The following is an 18358-nucleotide window of genomic DNA, read 5'->3' on the forward strand; positions in this document are numbered from 1 at the left end:
CAGTGGCTGAGGGGGGGGGTTAAGTGGTAAAAAAATATGTTTATTTCACAGTGTGGCTTCCTAGCTGCGTATCAATTACATTCATCCCCAGAATTATATTATTATTATTATTATAAATATTATTTCTCAACCAATCAGTGTGTGAGTGAGGACATGGCTCCCAAGTCTCCCTTTTTAGGAGGGACAGTCCCTCTTTCGGACTTAAAACCCTCTGATAGCGTGTAAAAGATATATATTTTCTTTCAAAAATTATATTTTGATCGGCCTAATTCTGAATATATGTATATATATCTGCAGGGCCGGCCGAAGACTTAACGCCGCCTGGGGCGAAGTTTAAAACGCCGCCCCCCCCGCCGACGCCGGGGGGGGGGCGGCATTTTAAACTTCGCCGACCCCATAATCTACGATCCCCCCCCGGTACTTATCTTTAAACAGTCCTGCGGCGAGTCTCCCTGCTCTGCCACGGTGCCGGCTTGTAATGCTGAGCTCTGCATTACAAGCCGGCACCGGGACCGAACAGGGAGACTCGCCGCAGAGGAGAGAGAGAGAGGGGCGCCGAGCGGGTAAGCGAAAACCACTCGGTGCCCCTCTCTCTCTCCTCCGCTTCAAAAAAAAAAAAAAAAAAAAAAGCGCTTGGGGTGGCAAAGTGCCGCCCCTTCTAAAGTGCCCCCTGGGGCAATTGCCCCAGTCTGCCCCATTATAGGGCCGGCCCTGTATATCTGGCATGCTCAGATTAACCTTTGTCTCGGCAATAAAAGCCAACGGGCTGAAAGAAAGATCGACTGTAACTAGTAAAAAAAAATGCTAAAACATGTTTTCATTCTTACCTTATCAGGTGGTAGATATTTATGATAGTCCACTTTTTCATCCTCCCCCTTTGCAATCCGGTATTGCTCCTGCTTTCTGTAATGGAGATAGGCATATATTTTTTTAGAAAATGTATGACATTTAAATGCATTCACAAATAAAGCAGAAGGTAAATGTTTCACCTGCACTGAAAAGAGCTTGGGTGAGTAGGGCAAAGGGCTACAATGGGAATTTAAAGGGACCTCTCAATACAAAATCTAATATATTATGATTAAATCTGTAAGCCACCTTTGGATTTGTAGTTGCTGCCATTTCTTTAAAAAGTTTATTTGGTCGGAGGTCTTTTTGTAAGAAACAAATCAGAAAGAACCCTTTTAGGTACTAAAAGATATCGTTCTTGTATTCCGCACTTGGTAAAGGTGGTATCACAAAGCGCTCTGGCACAGGGGAACTCCTAGACCCTAAAAAAGCAGAAGGATCCCAAAGAAAGTTAAAATTCAGAATTTTAGATCGTGGAATAATACACACTTTTATTTCTCAGAGCGAAATGTATCTACGTGCAGCAGGACATAACAAACCTCTTTGCTGTAGCTGGTTATTGTGCATCAGCTGGTCAACGACTTGTTCCGATATCTCCCCAGAGCCTTCACGGAATAAAACAAAATAAATATTTTTAAAAAAAAAACACATTTAGACTAAGGAAAGAAAGCATTTAGACAAGGCTTAGCTGCAGACACAAGGCTCGGTTCTATAAAGTAAGACTCCATGCTGGAAAACGCCAACTACACCACAGAAAACCACTTGTGTATTACTCTAATCTTTTTTAAAGGTGTTGTTCCACTATGGGTGCCTGATTCTCACGCGAGTGACAATAACATCTTCTACAAAGTAGAAAATTAAAGACAAGACAACTTTACATGATTAAATAATTATTTCTAATAGAGTTTCGGACATTCAGCAGTAAAAAAAGCTACCTTCCTGATGATTACTAGTTATCGTTAAGGTTAAACAGAAGTCACAATCCTTACGTGTTTCAACATATCCCATCAAGGGGACCAAATGCTCCTCTACATAGTTTTCCCGGCCAGGTACCAGGCGCTGAAGTGATGGTGAGTAAGGATTTCCATCCAGATCCACAAGGAATGGTGGTGGCATAAGATGGGGAGCCAGCTGGGTCTGCTCATCGAGGACAAAGTTCCTGTCATCTTGACATAGTGGGCGATAGTCAGTATGAAAAAACATTTGATCTGGAACCTGTGATAAGAAAACAGCGTTCATCTGTTTACTGTAGAATAAACTATCATTCTGTATCATTCTGAATCACCTGCTTTCTTTAAAGCCTGTGTGCCTTTAAACCATGAAATTGAAAACAAATAACACACTACCTTTGCGTATGGTGAATTGCAACCAAAGGCAAAGAACAGGACATGTCCATGCGAGTCCGCACCGGCCAAGTATTGTCCGTCAGGAGAAAATTTACAATCCAATATGGCTCCGAAGCCTTCGTCTTCGTCTTGAATCTGAAAATACGTCGTTATAGTATATTTTAATTTTGTTTGCTAATGGGGGGACAAAGAATAATGCTAGCGAATCAGAATTTCATATTATTACAGCATTAGCTAAACCGTGAACCTTTGGCCAAAAAAAGAATAAAAAAAAATTAGGAGTTACCTTGAAAAGCAATAGGCCCTAAACGGTTCTTACCTTGTTAAAGTAGCGTTTTGCCATCACGCCCTTTTCAGTGTCCCATAAAAACACGTTTCCGTCATGCCCAGCTGATAACAAAATACGTTCATCATTCGGATGAGGCTCCAGCACATAAACATCATTTTGGTGACCCTGGCAAAAATTTTAATAACAAATCATAAATTGGTGCAATCTTTTAATTGTGATTTTCAACAGCCTAGTATTTTTAGTGCTAATAAATTAGAAAATAAAAATATAAAGCATATATATATATATATATATATATATATATATATACCCCATTAGCACGTGCCAAACAAAACATTTTCGTCTTGTTTTTGAAATGTCTGGAGTACACATCATCATACTCCGTTGCCAGAAAACTCCATACATTACTATCATTAAAAAATGATTCCGTATTAACATATTCGCCTATGTATAAGTGCAAACACATAGGAGTCAGTTGTTATTATCCATGGCAGCAGATACTAAGGGCAGCAAAAAATGAACTGTTTAGTTAGAAAGTATCGGATCCGCAGGTCTAAGTTAATTATGTTGTGATGTAAAATCCCACCGGGGTGAATGTAAAAGAAAAAGGTATTCTAGGAACATTAAATATCCAGAAACATATCTTTCCCACCCAGACTTCTGAAGATGCACGCAGGTAAATTCACAAAATCTACCCCCACGCAATTTGTTGGGCTTTAACTTCAACAGCAATTTACATCCAACTTACGGTCAAAACGTGAAGCAGGTTTCCGTTCAGCGAATCCCAAACTTTCAAAAAATGAGCGCTCGTGGCTGCGATGATCATACTATCTGAGCAAGTCCAAGCGAGTGTTAAAACCTTTTGCTTCATAAACCTGTCCTCTTCGCATCTGGAAGTGATAGGGCAAAAAGGTGAAATATTGACTATCAATATGTATAAACCACAGTGTGCCTCAATCACAAGAGGCTCAATTAATAAAAATACAATAAAAAGCGTCTCTAGAATCATCAGATTATTAGCTGCAGAAAACAGAACCAGCAACAACAGCTACATCAATGAAAATGTTGCAAATAAGTTTGGGTTACCTTTCACCGAGGCTTTCTATCATATCCAGAACAATGCTGTTCCATCCGTGTTTGTCTCGCTTCCAGACCAGTGCTGTTCCATCAGAGCTGCCACTTACAAACCTTAAAAAAAGGGAAATATTCCAAAAATATACATTTATACGTTTTCATTTCTTTAACAGACATTTTACGCCCCCCCCCCCCGAGTATACCAAAAGAAATCATGCATATTCACCTCTCTCCTTGGTTTGAGAATTGGATGGTATCAACAACACCCTAAAAAAATATATATATATTTATACATTTAAATAACCAGCATAAAATCTAAAAATATCAAAGTGTGTTTTTATCCAGCCATTGGTAGATAATAGTTAGATATCAGATACATAAAGAAGAACGATTAGTGAGGTGACATTATGTAAGCTCTTAAAATTAACACAATATGGATTTACAGTCAAAACATGAAAAAGTTCCAACAGATTATCCATGCTTACCGAGTGGCCTTCGAGCTCTGTGATCTTCTCGGGAGCTTTGGAACCAAAATAGTAAACTCTAATGGCGTGATCGCTTCCGCCAGCAGCCAGGAACATACCCCCTAGAGAAGGAAAAAACATTCACATAAAGTCGTGTGAAAAACAAAGTACGCCCTCTTTGAATTCTGTGGATTTACATATCAGGATATAACAACAATCATCTGTTCATTAGCAGGTGTAAAAACTAGGTAAATACAAGCAGAGACGAACAACAACACATGACATATTACACTGTATCAGGATTTATTCAACAAAAATAAAGCCGAAATGGAGAAAAACGTGAAAAATTTAATTTTTGGTCCTGCTAAGGAACAGATGATTGTTTTTCGCACAAGTGTAGACCACCTATCAGGTATAGCTCCCGGTTTTGCCCACGTGCAACTCCTTACCAGAGCTGCAGGAGCAGCAAAGGATTTTGGCTCCTGGTCCAGATCTTTCAATGAATTTCAAAGGATGCGGACTGGATTGGGGAGGGATAAGAGTTATATTAGGTTTCTTAATAATATTAAATAAAAAAAAAAAAAAGAAATGATGAAAAATATTTAAAATTACATACTTGAACTGTAAATTGTTGACATCCCACTGCCAAAGGCAAATTGTTGCATCGCCCCCGGCAGACACCAGGTATCTGACTGAGCCTTTGACCAAGGGGCTAAACTAAAAAAAAATGAGAGGAATTAGAGATAATCTATCGAATGGGTCAAAATCCTAAAACATAAATATTTAATCATGTAAACTTTGGCCTCTATTTTTTTGCCAGGATCACTTCATTGTCAAATACCACAAAAAACAGCCAGGGATAGCAGGTTGCCATAGCAACTGAAAAGCGCCTATGTGGTTACGTATTCAGAGAGACTGGAAAAGGTTTATTAATTTAACATGCAATCAACGCTTTCTTCGGGCGGACCGGCACGTTGCTCAAGTATAATGAAGAAACACCGAAACACGAAATTCTATTCTATTGACGAAATTCTATTCATTGATTGCATATGAACACCCTAACATCAAACCCCATTGGCTTAAATAACCTTTCATTTCTTGGTCCATTTCTCCATACCTTAACACCCCCCCCCCCCGACTTAGCACCATAGTTCACCCATAGTCCACATGTCGAGTATCCCAAATGGAAAGAATAGGAAATCAGGAATTCCTGTATTATAATGATATTAATAAAAAAGCTATACTTACGATAAGTGCATTTATAGAAGCCGAATGACCCTGAAGTACAGCGACCGGGGCGCAAGTCCTGAGGGACCAAACTCTGATGATGTTTTCGCAGCTGGTTGATGCGATGAGGGTGTTCTCGTAGTTTACAGCAATCTCAGAGATTTCAGCAGAATGTCCCCTTAAAGTCCAATGAGGTGTCCATCTGTTGCCGACCAGATCTTCAGCAGGTAGTCATTGGAACCCTAGGACAAATTGGGACACTCAGGAAACTCGAGCGATTATCTTAATACATTAACTCTATAAGCCTAGTAGCAGCATGCGAGATCAGAGAAGACCTGCAGAAAAAAGCCGCCAATTCATACGACGATTCTTGTTAATTATTACTATAATCATTTTACAAATATGTTTGTATATTTGTTCCTTGAACTGTAGCATCTCTGTCCGATAACTTCAAATCAGAAAGTACATTAAAAACTATTTTAATATGCGTTGATTGTGCTTTGAAATGAAACATTTATGAGCCCCCCTCAATCATTAAACTTGTAGTTCCCGGCGTACTCACGGTGATAATTCGTCTTCCGGTGCGGTCAAACGCAACGCAGTACACGGCAGTGATGTGCCCGAGAATCTTCTTATGCATCGCCAGACGGTTGTACATGCTCACAGGAACGGCGGCATTGAAGTTGAGAGCGCCGTTTAAGTGTTTGCTGCGATGTACTTCCTCTGTAAACACACAACATGACAATGTTCAGATTACATCAATGAACACAAATGCCCAAAACAAACAGAATTATAGCGCTGTACATACCAACGTTTGGCGGACATTTCATATTAAGAGGCATCTTGAAGGATTTTCCTCCACGAAGAGCGGCCAGTTTATGGCTGTTCCACTGACTGTTCTGGTGAACTTTATAAAGAAAAAGGACATTTTACCAGAACTTTAAATATCCTGCAAAACAATGTATTTTACATCAACCACAAACAATTATAATCAAAAACTGGAGAGAGAGAAAAAGAAATCATAGATCCGTGACGTTGTTAAAGAGTCACAGCAAGTACCAGGAAAGAAAGTATCTTTAAAACGTCCTTCTGATCATATGGAGATATTAAGATTGACTGGTACCCCATGTACGCACTGAGCATTTACCAAAAATACACTTCTAGGCAATGGTTCAATGGCAATGGGGGAAAAAAGCCACATTTTGGCATAAGGCATAGGCCCACGTTCTGAGATTTCCCCGTATAAAAGTTTGTATGAGGTTTTAAGTAAAAAAAAATTCTAGCAGCGTGCAAGTTATCCAACATGAAGCATTTATTTAACGATTTGGATATTAACATATTAGATTATGGGGTGAAAAAGGTTAGCTTATAGCCAGGATTCCGTGTATAACCTGCTTATTAAACGCCATGACCTACCATCTTTGGTGCGCAGAGCCGACTGCTTTCCAACGCCAAGGAAAGAGCTGGTTTTTGGAAGGTTTGATGGAATCTCCTTGTCGAGGACAGATGTTAGATGTTGGCACATGTTCAGGAGATGGTTTGGCGCTAAACAGTCATTGATGGTAATCTGGCAAAGTGAATAAAAGTCATTCATCAGAAATCAATCGGCCAGAAGCGCCGTAAAGCAATGACTTCCAGATCGATATCAATTCTTCTTGCCTTCAGACCTACAGAAAACTTACCATCTCCTCAAAGGTTCGCTCGTGTTCATTACCGAGCCAATCAGCTCTCTTGGGTAGAAGCTAGAATACAAACAGGTGTATTATTTGCACGGCCGGCAAGACGACAAACTTTGCAAACCTTTGGGGTATATAACGATACAATTAAAACATCAAGAGGTTTAACTTTTACTTAAATGCTCATTGAGTAAAATATGAACAAAAACTCGAATCCAGGAGCAATGATCTACACAACTTTGTGAAATATAATGGGGGAAATTTTAGCTCCAAAAAAAAAAAAAAATATATATATATATATATAAATTAATTCAAAATAAATGCAAATAAATAATAATAAAAATAATATAAAAATATTAACAAATGTAATAATAAATAATAATAATAATAATGCTATTAATGAATGATAATAATAAATAATCACAACCATTATAGGCTTCCCATAGTCACAATTTCCAGTTTAGGAGCATAATTGATTCGAGCCTCAATGGATTTAATATAACGGTTCCCTTGCTCCACAGGCATAATGTTTTTTTTTTATTACCAAAATCATTCTTATTTAGCACAAAAACATTATTGTCATTGTTTTCATGTGGCATTATAAATAAAAAATCTACCCCGCTTATAAAAACTAAAACTGGGACATCCATTTAAAATGGAAGCGCTATGATGTAAGGTTACGCTCCATATCAATTTATTACATGATCCTCCTTGAAAAGTACTATATTCTCCTTTAAATTACCCAGGAGCTACTGTACTTTATTGGGGGTTTTAAGTGAAATATAGAATAGTTACCTTGTTGTCACTAATCTCCTGTATCAGCACCTACACGAAAAACATTAAAAACAGAAAATAACATTATTAAAAATGCACATTTACAGCTGTTAAGTGGTCAATTATTCCGCTGATCGTCGTGTTTATTAGATGTGATTTTGTAAATAAATAAAAAAATGCTGGTGTTTGATTTTGTGAATGGCAGAAATGGTGTCTGCTTCGTCTCAGGCGAGAAACCTACTTTAACATACGTGAACCTAGAAATATGTGCAGGCTTTAGAACCTGTAAAAGTACAGAGTAAATAAGTCAAACAAGCTGAATAAGACAAAAATCATTTTTTATATAGTGCCAGCATTTCCCTTGGCGATTCTTACAGTCCTTACATTCAAAGGACTCGCAGAATAAGAGGATCCGATACATTAAGTAGAGAGAGCTCGGCTCACAAGCTTACAATCTAAAAGACTGCTCCCTTTGGGTCAGAATTATACATTTACACATGTGAACAGGATACAGTGAGTGAGTGAGTGAGTGAGTTACTCACCTGTGCCGATTTTTGGCATGGTCCATTAGAAAGATATCTTGCAATGAGGAAAAACAGCTCTAAAGGGGTTAAAAGGAGAAAAAACAGGTCTCAGCAAAACTGGAAGAGACTGCAAAAAATACCCCAAAACACACAGCTGACGCCGGCACCCCCGTGTCACCCGACTCTCCATAACACGGTAAATTCCAGAAACACGGACTGTAGCGTATCCATAGACGGTTAGTATGTAGCGTGTACGTTCCCAGTCATATGAAGCAGCGCTGCACATACGTGCTGATATTACTGACACGTAACGCCATAATATTTACGCAGGAATACACGGGTAACACGGGGTAACACAGCATAACGAAATAACATTGGGAAGCAACGCTGAATATACATATAAATATATAAATATACACATGCCAGTATATTATATATATATATATAAAGCACCATGGGATTTCTGAGGGAAAAACATTTATATATTTAAGGGGTAGTAGAAGTATTATTAAACACTCATCTACAGACACCAGACAAGCCAGAAGGCTTGTTTTTCCCTCAGAAATCTCATGGTGCTTTATATATATATATATATATATATATATATATATATAATATACTGGCATCCGCACACAGACAGGTGTTATCAATTTGAATGCACAGTGGAACAAAATGACAGCACAACTATAAACTACATTAGAAACATAGTCTGCAGCGCTGTATGTAGCGTATCAGTGCGATTTATTAAACGGTATTGATTGGTCGGACACAACTACTCTGATCCAGAACATAAACAGTAATACATGGTAATAAGTTTATTCATAAATATATATACAGAGACAGTGCTGCCGGCAGAAATACTCTTGCAAAAGTGTTATATTATAGACTAAAACTCTCCGCACAGCCTGCAAATGCGATCTGTAAATCTGCCTGTAACGGAAACCACTAACGGTTTTCTGCTGTTTTAGCGTCCCCTCCTGTTATGTGGCAGGGGTATCTTAGCAACAACGTATTTTGTTCGCGTTGTGTGTAGTAGTTATGCTTGAAAAAATAAAAAGATTTTACAACTGCATGAATTAACGCGTGTATTTTACCCCTGTCAACACTCGTGTGTGACGGAGGGTCACGCATGTATTAATTTTATCTTTTTGTGAGGTGAGGGGGGATGAGTGACAGGCGCTTAATGTACCCCCTTAAGGACCAGGCTGTTTTTATTTTTTGTACCCTTTCGTGTTTAGCTGTAATCCCCCCCACAAATAATATATTGTTTTTTTTCCAGGATTATCAAGAATTTATTTTTTGCCTTGGCTGCTAAGCCATTTCCCACCCTGGTGCTAAGCTGGTTTTCGGCATGTTGGTACATCTCACGTTTAAACGCGTTTAGAAGTACATTTCTTGGGAATAAACTATACAAACCATATATTGTTTTTTTCAGCACACCCAGCAAACATTCCAAATATACCATTTTTATATGTGTATGTCTCATTAGGTTTGCAAAATAAAGCCAAAAATGGGAAAAACTTGTAATTTTTCACTTCCAACTCAATAAAAACTAGTTTGTAATTGTATTTTTCTAAACTCTAATATCAAAAGCTGTTTTGTTAAATATTTGTAGTAGGTAACCGGTCTAAAATAAACAGAAATTGAGAACAGTAGACTGTGTTTTTCTAATATTTTATTGCTGAAAGTTAAATTTATTAGACTATCACAAAAGACATCTTTACATTTAATGCATGGCTGCCTGGGATGTTAAAATATGCCAACAAAACTATATATTTTTAGAAACTACACCCCCAGCTGCAGCAAATGAGGTCTTATTTGTATTTGTATCACAAATCTGACGTGCACAACAAATAAGTGAATTTCACACTTATAAAAATAAATAAAAAATTTAATGAAAAGCGGCAAGTTCATTTATGTCTTGCGCACTCCATTCTTGTGCTACTAATACATGCATCCCCTCATTTGATGCGCCAAGGGGTGTAGTTTCTGAAAATGTATACTTTATGTACCATAATTTAACTTCCCAGCTGTCTAGAGCTGTCTAATTGCAGGCATCACCCCTAAATGTTTTAAGACATTTTTTTTACAAGATTTTCAAATCTGCCATATCTGAAGTTATAGTGGTCTAGACATCTGGGAGGTTGAATTAGGGTACATAAAGTACACATTTCAAGAAACTACACCCCTTGGCGCTTCAAATGAGGGGCTATATGTATTTCTAGGACAAAAGTTGAGTGCACATATAATGACGGAATATGTCGCTTCAGCTAGAAAATATGTTTTTTCTAATCATAGCGACACGTTCATTTGTGTCTTGCGCACTCCAGGTTTGTACTAGAAACACATGCAGCCCCTCATTTGATGCGCCAAAGGGTGTAGTTTTTGCAAATGTGTACTTTTTGTGCCATAATTTAACTTCCTACGTGAGCAGCAATGCCACCCTAATTACTGACCATTCACACGCCTTTCATATCTCCATTCACTCGCAGAAGCACACATCATACTTTCCATACATTCACTCACAGAAGCACACACCATTCATTCCCTTACAATCCCAAAGAAATGATGGTAAAGGGAGAAAAAAAATCACTTTTACAGCAAAAATAAGTTTTGCAGTAAAAATGCAAGGAGCTCCAGGGATGAGATGGTTACTCACGTACAGCACAGGCTAAATGGCTGATTTTAATAATATTTGCAGTACATCAGGATTTCAAAATTTGCCTCCCTCTACCATTGGCTAAGTTGAACCCCATGATCAAAGGCATCATGGGGTTAAAATTTAGTATCGGCCATTTTTAAAAAGGGAATGTGACTTTTCATAGCTATATGATCACCGTCGTAACATTGGCTACCACAGTGATCATTTAGCTAGAATATTAACTTTTTTTTTAAAAGTTAAACTAGTTTATGTTTAGGTAATTTAATTTGACCCCCAAATAATTTTTTTTTAACTTTTTTTTATATTTTTATTTTTTAACTTAATATTTTTTATTCTTGCTTTTACAAGCCTTATACCGATTACCTTTCCAACGGTATATGTTGGGGGTCTGTAGCTGCTTAGATGCCTGAGACACAGGCATCTAAGCAGCATGCCCCCATACCTCTTTAACTGACAATTGTCAGTTTTCAATAAAGTTGTGCGGTGATGTCATCGCGTCATTACGCACGATGTCACCGGCCGGATCGGGTGGTTCCGGTGATGCCCTTCAATATGAGGGGCAGATCGCCGGGGTAGGTGGTGATGGAGGTCCACAGACCCCTATCAAGTTAGGGTAGTGCTAGCGACGGTAGACCAAAACACAAGCCACTCAGTTCGTACATTTAAATTGAATGATTTAGTCAAAAGGATTTGGGTCACTCTGTCAGCATTAGCCATTTCCCCCACATTTGCATATTTATATCATCATTCACAGGCCATACAAAATCATCAACTTAAAAATTACCCCTGCATTGTATATCCCCTTAAGGACCGGGCTCATTTTTCGTTTTGTACCCTGTGGGACCGAGGCTGTTTTGACACTTTTGTGGTGCTTGTGTTCAGCTGTAATTTTCTCCTCACCCATTTAGTGTACCCACATAAGTTATATATTGTTTTTTTCAGGACAAGATGGGCTTTCTTCAGATACCATTATTTTGATCGTATCATCTTATTTACTATAAAAAAAATAAAAAAAACATGGTGAAAAATTGAAAAAAAAACACATTTTATGGCTTTTATTTGAAAAATCTTTTACTTACCTAAAAAAGCAAGTAAAAAAACTAGCTAAATAGATTCTACTACTTGTCCTGAGTTTAGAAATACACAATGTTTTTATGTTTTTTTGCTGTTTTTTGTAAGTTATAGGGCAATAAGTACAAGCAGCGTTTTATGATTTCCAAATCTTTTTTAAGAAATCTGGTCAGTCTGCCTCCATCTCCTCTTTGGAATATCTTTGAAGCCCGTTAACTCAATTTAACCCCCTCAAACCATATATTTTTGAAAACTAGACACCCCAGGGTATTCCAAATGCTGTTATTTTAACCCTTTCCATGCACCAATTATAGAACTACTCTTTGTCAAACTTTGTAATAGTAATTTTTTTTTAGGAACATGTTCAGGAACATCTCCTGAGTACAGCGATACCCCACATGCATGGGTTTGTCAGATTGTTTGGCTGGTAAAAGGCTACTTTTGGGACATGCGTAATCCAGGTGGTCATTTGGTCATTCTGCCTCCATCTCCTCTTTGGAATATCTTTGAAGCGGGTGAACTCAATTTAACCCATTCAAACCATATATTTTTGAAAACTAGACACCCCAGGGTATTCCAAATGCTGTTATTTTAACCCTTTCCATGCACCAATTATAGAACTACACTTTGTCAAACTTTGTAATAGTAAATTTTTTTTATTTTTTTTTCACACAAATTGTACTTTAGTTATAGATATACAGGTTCTGGTATATGTAACTGTCAAACAACACCCCAATATGTGTTCAGGGACATCTCCTGAGTGCAGTGATACCCGACATGCATAGGTTTGTCCGGTTGTTTGAGATTTAAAATGCCACATTTGGGAAGTGCGCTTTTTTTCTCCATTTTGATCAGTCTGTACCTATGCCCCATCTTTGAGCTTGGCTACTCCAATTTACCCCATCAGCCATTTTTTTTTATATATTAGACACCCCTTGGGTATTTGAAGTGCTTTTATTTTAACTCTTTGTTGAGATTTTTGAGAAATTTTAGCACTTGCTCAAAATAATAAATTTTATTATTTTATTTTATTTAATACTTTTTTTATATTTTTTTACACATTTTGCTGGTACTGGATGGTTCATCTAGTGACATCACTGCATAATTATTTTTAAATGTTAGCACATTTTTTTTTTATTTTTTTTTCCATTTTTTATTTTTTTTTTAATATTTTACTAATCACATAGTGATTAGAAAGCTGGGTTCCATTGACTTGCTTGGTTGAATGCAGTACCTGTATTCAACCTACAAGTGGAGCCAGAGTTCTCTAGAGGTTCTGGAGACCGTCTAGCGAACTCTTTCATCTTTATTGTTTTTTTTTCCCGGGCCGCCGCCATCTTGCTGATGGCGAAGATCACCGGCAGCGGCGGCTGTGACCGCTCTCCGGAGCGGTCACAGCCCATCCAAAGGTAAGTGTTTGGTGTCGCTGGATGCCTCCTGATCGAGGCATTCCAGCGACACCATTTACACATCGTTGATCGCCTCCTAAACGCTTTTAAAACGGGTGTCCGGCTGTAAAACGGCTGTTGACGCCCCGGGGAGGGGCCACACATGGCCCCCGATGCCGATCTCGGCGTTACTGAATGCCTCGACATCGAGGCTTTGCAGTAACGCTGTTTAAGTGAAGAAAGTGATCGTTGATCACTTTCTAAGCTTATTTCATTTTATGACGGTTCAGGACCGTCAAAGGTCATTTAGTGACCTTCTTGTCATGACGGTCCTGAACCGGCAAAGGTCGCGAAGGGGATATTTATCCCACCATACACATTGTGTATTTTTCCCACCAGACAGCCCCATTGTGTATTGATTTATGTGATGACCCTCAGCCAGCCCTCCATGTAAATGAATGCCCCATTGCCCCCCACACCCGTGTGTATTGTCCTCATCCATTTTCTTTAGGAAATGCTGTGGTTGCAGTGGGATGTGTCCAGGCCAGGGCTTATCTTTGTACAGTATTTCCTCTGTCTCTGTTTTTATATTGCCATTGGCCCTATTCTTTTGTGTTTTAGTTTTTTCCTGCCTCCACCGTTGCTGTTACTGAAGGCACAAGGTGTCTCAGACCCTATTGTCTCAAATAATACTAATGTCTTTTCCTTCACTTATCACGAGTAGTTCTTCTTTCCATAGCTTTAATGTGTCCTGTTCAATCCCCAAATTATTAATATGTTTCTGCTGCGTAATGAGCTTGTATAATGCATAGTCGATGACCTTTTTAATTATGCCCTATATAGGAGCAGCTCAGCCCTTCTAGCAAGAAGTAAGTATGGGCCCTATGTACTGTACCGTCAACACTCCTTCCCAGGAATACTCTCCAATTAAGGAAGAGGCTGCTGGAGACTTCCTCCCGCCTGATGCGCCAAGACAGGCTTATCCTAGTCAAGCAGCAGCTGACCCTCGGCCCTAGCCTCCTGATTGACCGGTGGTGTCACCTGCCCAATCAGAGAGAGGTGAACCTGGACCGTCAGCTGATTGGTTGCTGGAGTCAGCTGACTAGGCTCAGCCAATCAAGGGCTGCCCCTCAGGCCGAGCCGCCTGATTGGTGGGTAGTGTCACCTGACCAGGGCTGACCAATCAGAAAGAGGGGAACCTGGGTCGGCCTCTGATTGGTTGCTGGAGTCAGCTGACTAGGCTCAGCCAATCAGGGGCTGCCCCTCATCCCGAGCCGCCTGATTGGTGGGTGGTGTCACCTGACCAGGGCTGACCAATCAGAGAGAGGGGAACCTGGGCCGGCTGCTGATTGGTTGCTGGAGTCAGCTGACTAGGCTCAGCCAATCAGGGGCTGCCCCTCAGCCCGATCCGCCTGATTGGTGGGTGGTGTCACCTGACCAGGGCTGACCAATCAGAGAGAGGGGAACCTGGGCCGGCTGCTGATTGGTTGCTGGAGTCAGCTGACTAGGCTCAGCCAATCAGGGGCTGCCCCTCAGCCCGATCCGCCTGATTGGTGGGTGGTGTCACCTGACCAGGGCTGACCAATCAGAGAGTGGGGAACCTGGGCAGGCTGCTAATTGTTATTTTGTTATTATTTATGAATTATTATGAATTATGAAATTGTTAAATGAATCATTAATAATGAGAGCCTTTATACGCCCAACATCACTGGCATGGGAACAAACCGGCAGTAGCCAGACGTGAACTTACGAGCAGTGGGATGGAGGTCCAACACCTTAACCACAACTCCAAGCCAGAGATACTGTACTGCGACTGGCTCTGTAGCGTGTTGGTTTAGGTGTTAGCGTTATTTTAGTTTAGATGATTCTTGAGGTTCTGGGTTCAATTCCCTGAGGCTTATTTTTTACATTTCGACACGTAGACCAAGACTTAAGCCACCTTGCCTCTGCCCGTACAAGCCACCATTCTTTAGTTTATTTAGACCAAAACATAAGCCATCTTGAATTGTCTCTGTTTTGTGTTTTTTTCATTTGGTGATTGTCAACAAGCAGGTAGACCAAAACATAAGTCGTCCAGTCTCTGCACCCTTCATGCTACCCTTCTTTAGTTCATTTATTGTGTTTGTGTGGGAGACAAGCTGGGTGACATTCTCATATGGCTATGTAGAGTAATGGTTAAGGAGCCAGACTAGAGTCCATAAGGTCCTGGGTTCGATTCCCTCATGCTCCACCTTGAACTCTCTCTCAGATCTCTTTTACATTGTGCTTTCTTTATTTTTGGTGAGGGAGAAAAAAGCTATTGTTAGCAACCAGGTAGACCAAAACACAAGCCACTCATTTCATACATTTAAATTGAATGATTTAGTCAAAAGGATTTGGGTCACTCTGTCAGCATTAGCCATTTCCCCCACACTTGGATATTTATATCATCATTCACAAGCCATACAAAATCATCAACTTAAAAATTACCCCTGCATTGTATATTTATCCCACCATACATCCTCACATTGTGTATTTTTCCCACCAGACAGCCCCATTGTGTATTGATTTATGTGATGACCCCCAGCCAGCCCTCCATGTAAATGAATGCCCCATTGCCCCCCACACCCGTGTGTATTGTCCTCATCCATTTTCTTTAGGAAATCCAGATGCTGTGGTTGCAGTGGGATGTGTCCAGGCCAGGGCTTATCTTTGTACAGTATTTCCTCTGTCTCTGTTTTTATATTGCCATTGGCCCTATTCTTTTGTGTTTTAGTTTTTTTCCTGCCTCCACCTTTGCTGTTACTGAAGGCACAAGGTGTCTCAGACCCTATTGTCTCAAATAATACTAATGTCTTTTCCTTCACTTATCACGAGTAGTTCTTCTTTCCATAGCTTTAATGTGTCCTGTTCAATCCCCAAGTAATTAATATGTTTCTGCTGCGTAATGAGCTTGGCTGGCCCTGTATAATGCATAGCTAAGTCAATGAGATGTCGCAGACCTTTTAATTATGCCCTATACAGGAGCAGCTCAGCCCTTCTAGCAAGAAGTAAGTATGGGCCCTATGGACTGTAACGTCAACCCTCCTTCCCAGGAATACTCTCCAATTAAGGAAGAGGCTGCTGGATAGGCTCAGCCAATCGGTGGCTGCCCCTCAGCCCTAGCCTCCTGATTGGTGGGTGGTGTCACCTGACCAGGGCTGACCAATCAGAGAGAGGGAAACCTGGGCAGGCTGCTGATTGGTTGCTGAAGTCAGCTGACTAGGCTCAGCCAATCAGGGGCTGCCCCTCAGGCCGAGCCGCCTGATTGGTGGGTGGTGTCACCTGACCAGGGCTGACCAATCAGAGAGCGGGGAACCTGGGCAGGCTGCTGATTGGTTGCTGGAGCCAGCTGACTAGGCTCAGCCAATCAGGGGCTGCCCCTCAGGCCGAGCTGCCTGATTGGTGGGTAGTGTCACCTGACCAGAGCTGACCAATCAGAGAGAGGGGAACCTGGGCAGGCTGCTGATTGGTTGCTGAAGTCAGCTGACTAGGCTCAGCCAATCAGGGGCTGCCCCTCAGGCCGAGCCTCCTGATTGGTCGGTAGTGTCACCTGACCAGGGCTGACCAATCAGAGATAGGGAAACCTGGGCAGGCTGCTGATTGGTTGCTGGAGTCAGCTGACTAGGCTCAGCCAATCAGGGGCTGCCCCTCAGGCCGATCCGCCTGATTGGTGGGTGGTGTCACCTGACCAGAGCTAACCAATCAGAGAGCGGGAAAGCTGGGCCGGCTGCTGATTGGTTGCTGGAGTCAGCTGACTAAGCTCAGCCAATCAGGGGCTGCCCCTCAGCCCGAGCCGCCTGATTGGTGGGTGGTGTCACCTGACCAGGGCTGACCAATCAGAGAGCGGGGAACCTGGGCAGGCTGCTGATTGGTTGCTGGAGTCAGCTGACTAGGCTCAGCCAATCAGGGGCTGCCCCTCAGCCCGAGCCGCCGGATTGGTGGGTGGTGTCACCTGACCAGGGCTGACCAATCAGAGAGCGGGGAACCTGGGCCGGCTGCTGATTGGTTGCTGGAGTCAGCTGACTAGGCTCAACCAATCAGGGGCTGCCCCTCAGCCCGAGCCGCCTGATTGGTGGGTGTTGTCACCTGACCAGGGCTGACCAATCAGAGAGAGGGGAACCTCTCAGCTGACTAGGCTCAGCCAATCAGGGGCTGCCCCTCAGCCCTAGCTTTCATATTGTTATTTTGTTATTATTTATGAATTATTATGAATTATGAAATTGTTAAATGAATCATTAATAATGAGAGTCTTTATATGCCCAACATTACTGGCGTGGAAACAAACCGGCAGTAGACAGACTTGAACTTACGAGCAGCGGGATGGAGGTTCAACACCTTAACCACAACTCCAAGCCAGAGATACTGGACTGTGGCTGTCTCTGTAGCGTGTTGGTTTAGGTGTTAGCGTTATTTTAGTTTAGATGATTCTTGAGGTTCTGGGTTCAATTCCCTGAGGCTTATTTTTTACGTTTCATCACGTAGACCAAGACTTAAGCCATCTTGTCTCTGCCCGTACAAGCCACCATTCTTTAGTTTATTTAGTGTGTTTTTTGGAAGTCAGGCCAGCTAGGACAGTATTGGGGTTTAAACTAAAGGATTGTTTCTCTAACACTAGACGTCCACTCTCTGTAGCGTAATGGATAAGGTGTTTGACTTGGATTCTTGAGTTTCTGAGTTCAATTTCCCAATGTTTCAACTGTGCCTGCTGTTTTTCTTCTTTTTTAAGTAAGCACATAGACCAAAACAGAAGCCATCTTGAATTGTCTCTGTTTTGTGTTTTTTTCATTTGGTGATTGTCAACAAGCAGGTAGACCAAAACATAAGTCGTCCAGTCTCTGCACCCTTCATGCTACCCTTCTTTAGTTTATTTATTGTGTTTGTGTGGGAGACAAGCTGGGTGCCCTTCTCATATGGCTATGTAGAGTAATGGTTAAGGAGCCAGACAGGAGTCCATGAGGTCCTGTGTTCAATTCCCTTGTGCTCCATCTTGAACTTT

The 18358-nt window shown here is 40.9% G+C and overlaps 1 protein-coding gene across 1 annotated transcript in view; it reads right to left on the reverse strand.

The window, feature by feature from the left end:
* Positions 1 to 1188: 1188 nt before the first annotated feature.
* LOC128473610 (bromodomain and WD repeat-containing protein 1-like) overlaps positions 1189 to 18358 on the reverse strand; it is a 43708-nt gene continuing 26538 nt past the window's right edge. Inside the window, 19 exon segments of the mRNA XM_053455860.1 lie at positions 1189 to 1268; positions 1386 to 1451; positions 1836 to 2061; positions 2193 to 2327; positions 2512 to 2646; positions 3230 to 3371; positions 3568 to 3669; positions 3782 to 3822; positions 4041 to 4141; positions 4469 to 4539; positions 4636 to 4736; positions 5268 to 5434; positions 5437 to 5488; positions 5809 to 5969; positions 6055 to 6153; positions 6663 to 6813; positions 6929 to 6988; positions 7718 to 7747; positions 8239 to 8297. Of these exon segments, the coding sequence (XP_053311835.1) occupies positions 1189 to 1268; positions 1386 to 1451; positions 1836 to 2061; positions 2193 to 2327; positions 2512 to 2646; positions 3230 to 3371; positions 3568 to 3669; positions 3782 to 3822; positions 4041 to 4141; positions 4469 to 4539; positions 4636 to 4736; positions 5268 to 5434; positions 5437 to 5488; positions 5809 to 5969; positions 6055 to 6153; positions 6663 to 6813; positions 6929 to 6988; positions 7718 to 7747; positions 8239 to 8297 (1979 nt within the window).

The sequence above is a fragment of the Spea bombifrons genome, chromosome 2, assembly GCF_027358695.1.
Source record: "Spea bombifrons isolate aSpeBom1 chromosome 2, aSpeBom1.2.pri, whole genome shotgun sequence".
Lineage (NCBI taxonomy): Eukaryota > Metazoa > Chordata > Amphibia > Anura > Pelobatidae > Spea > Spea bombifrons.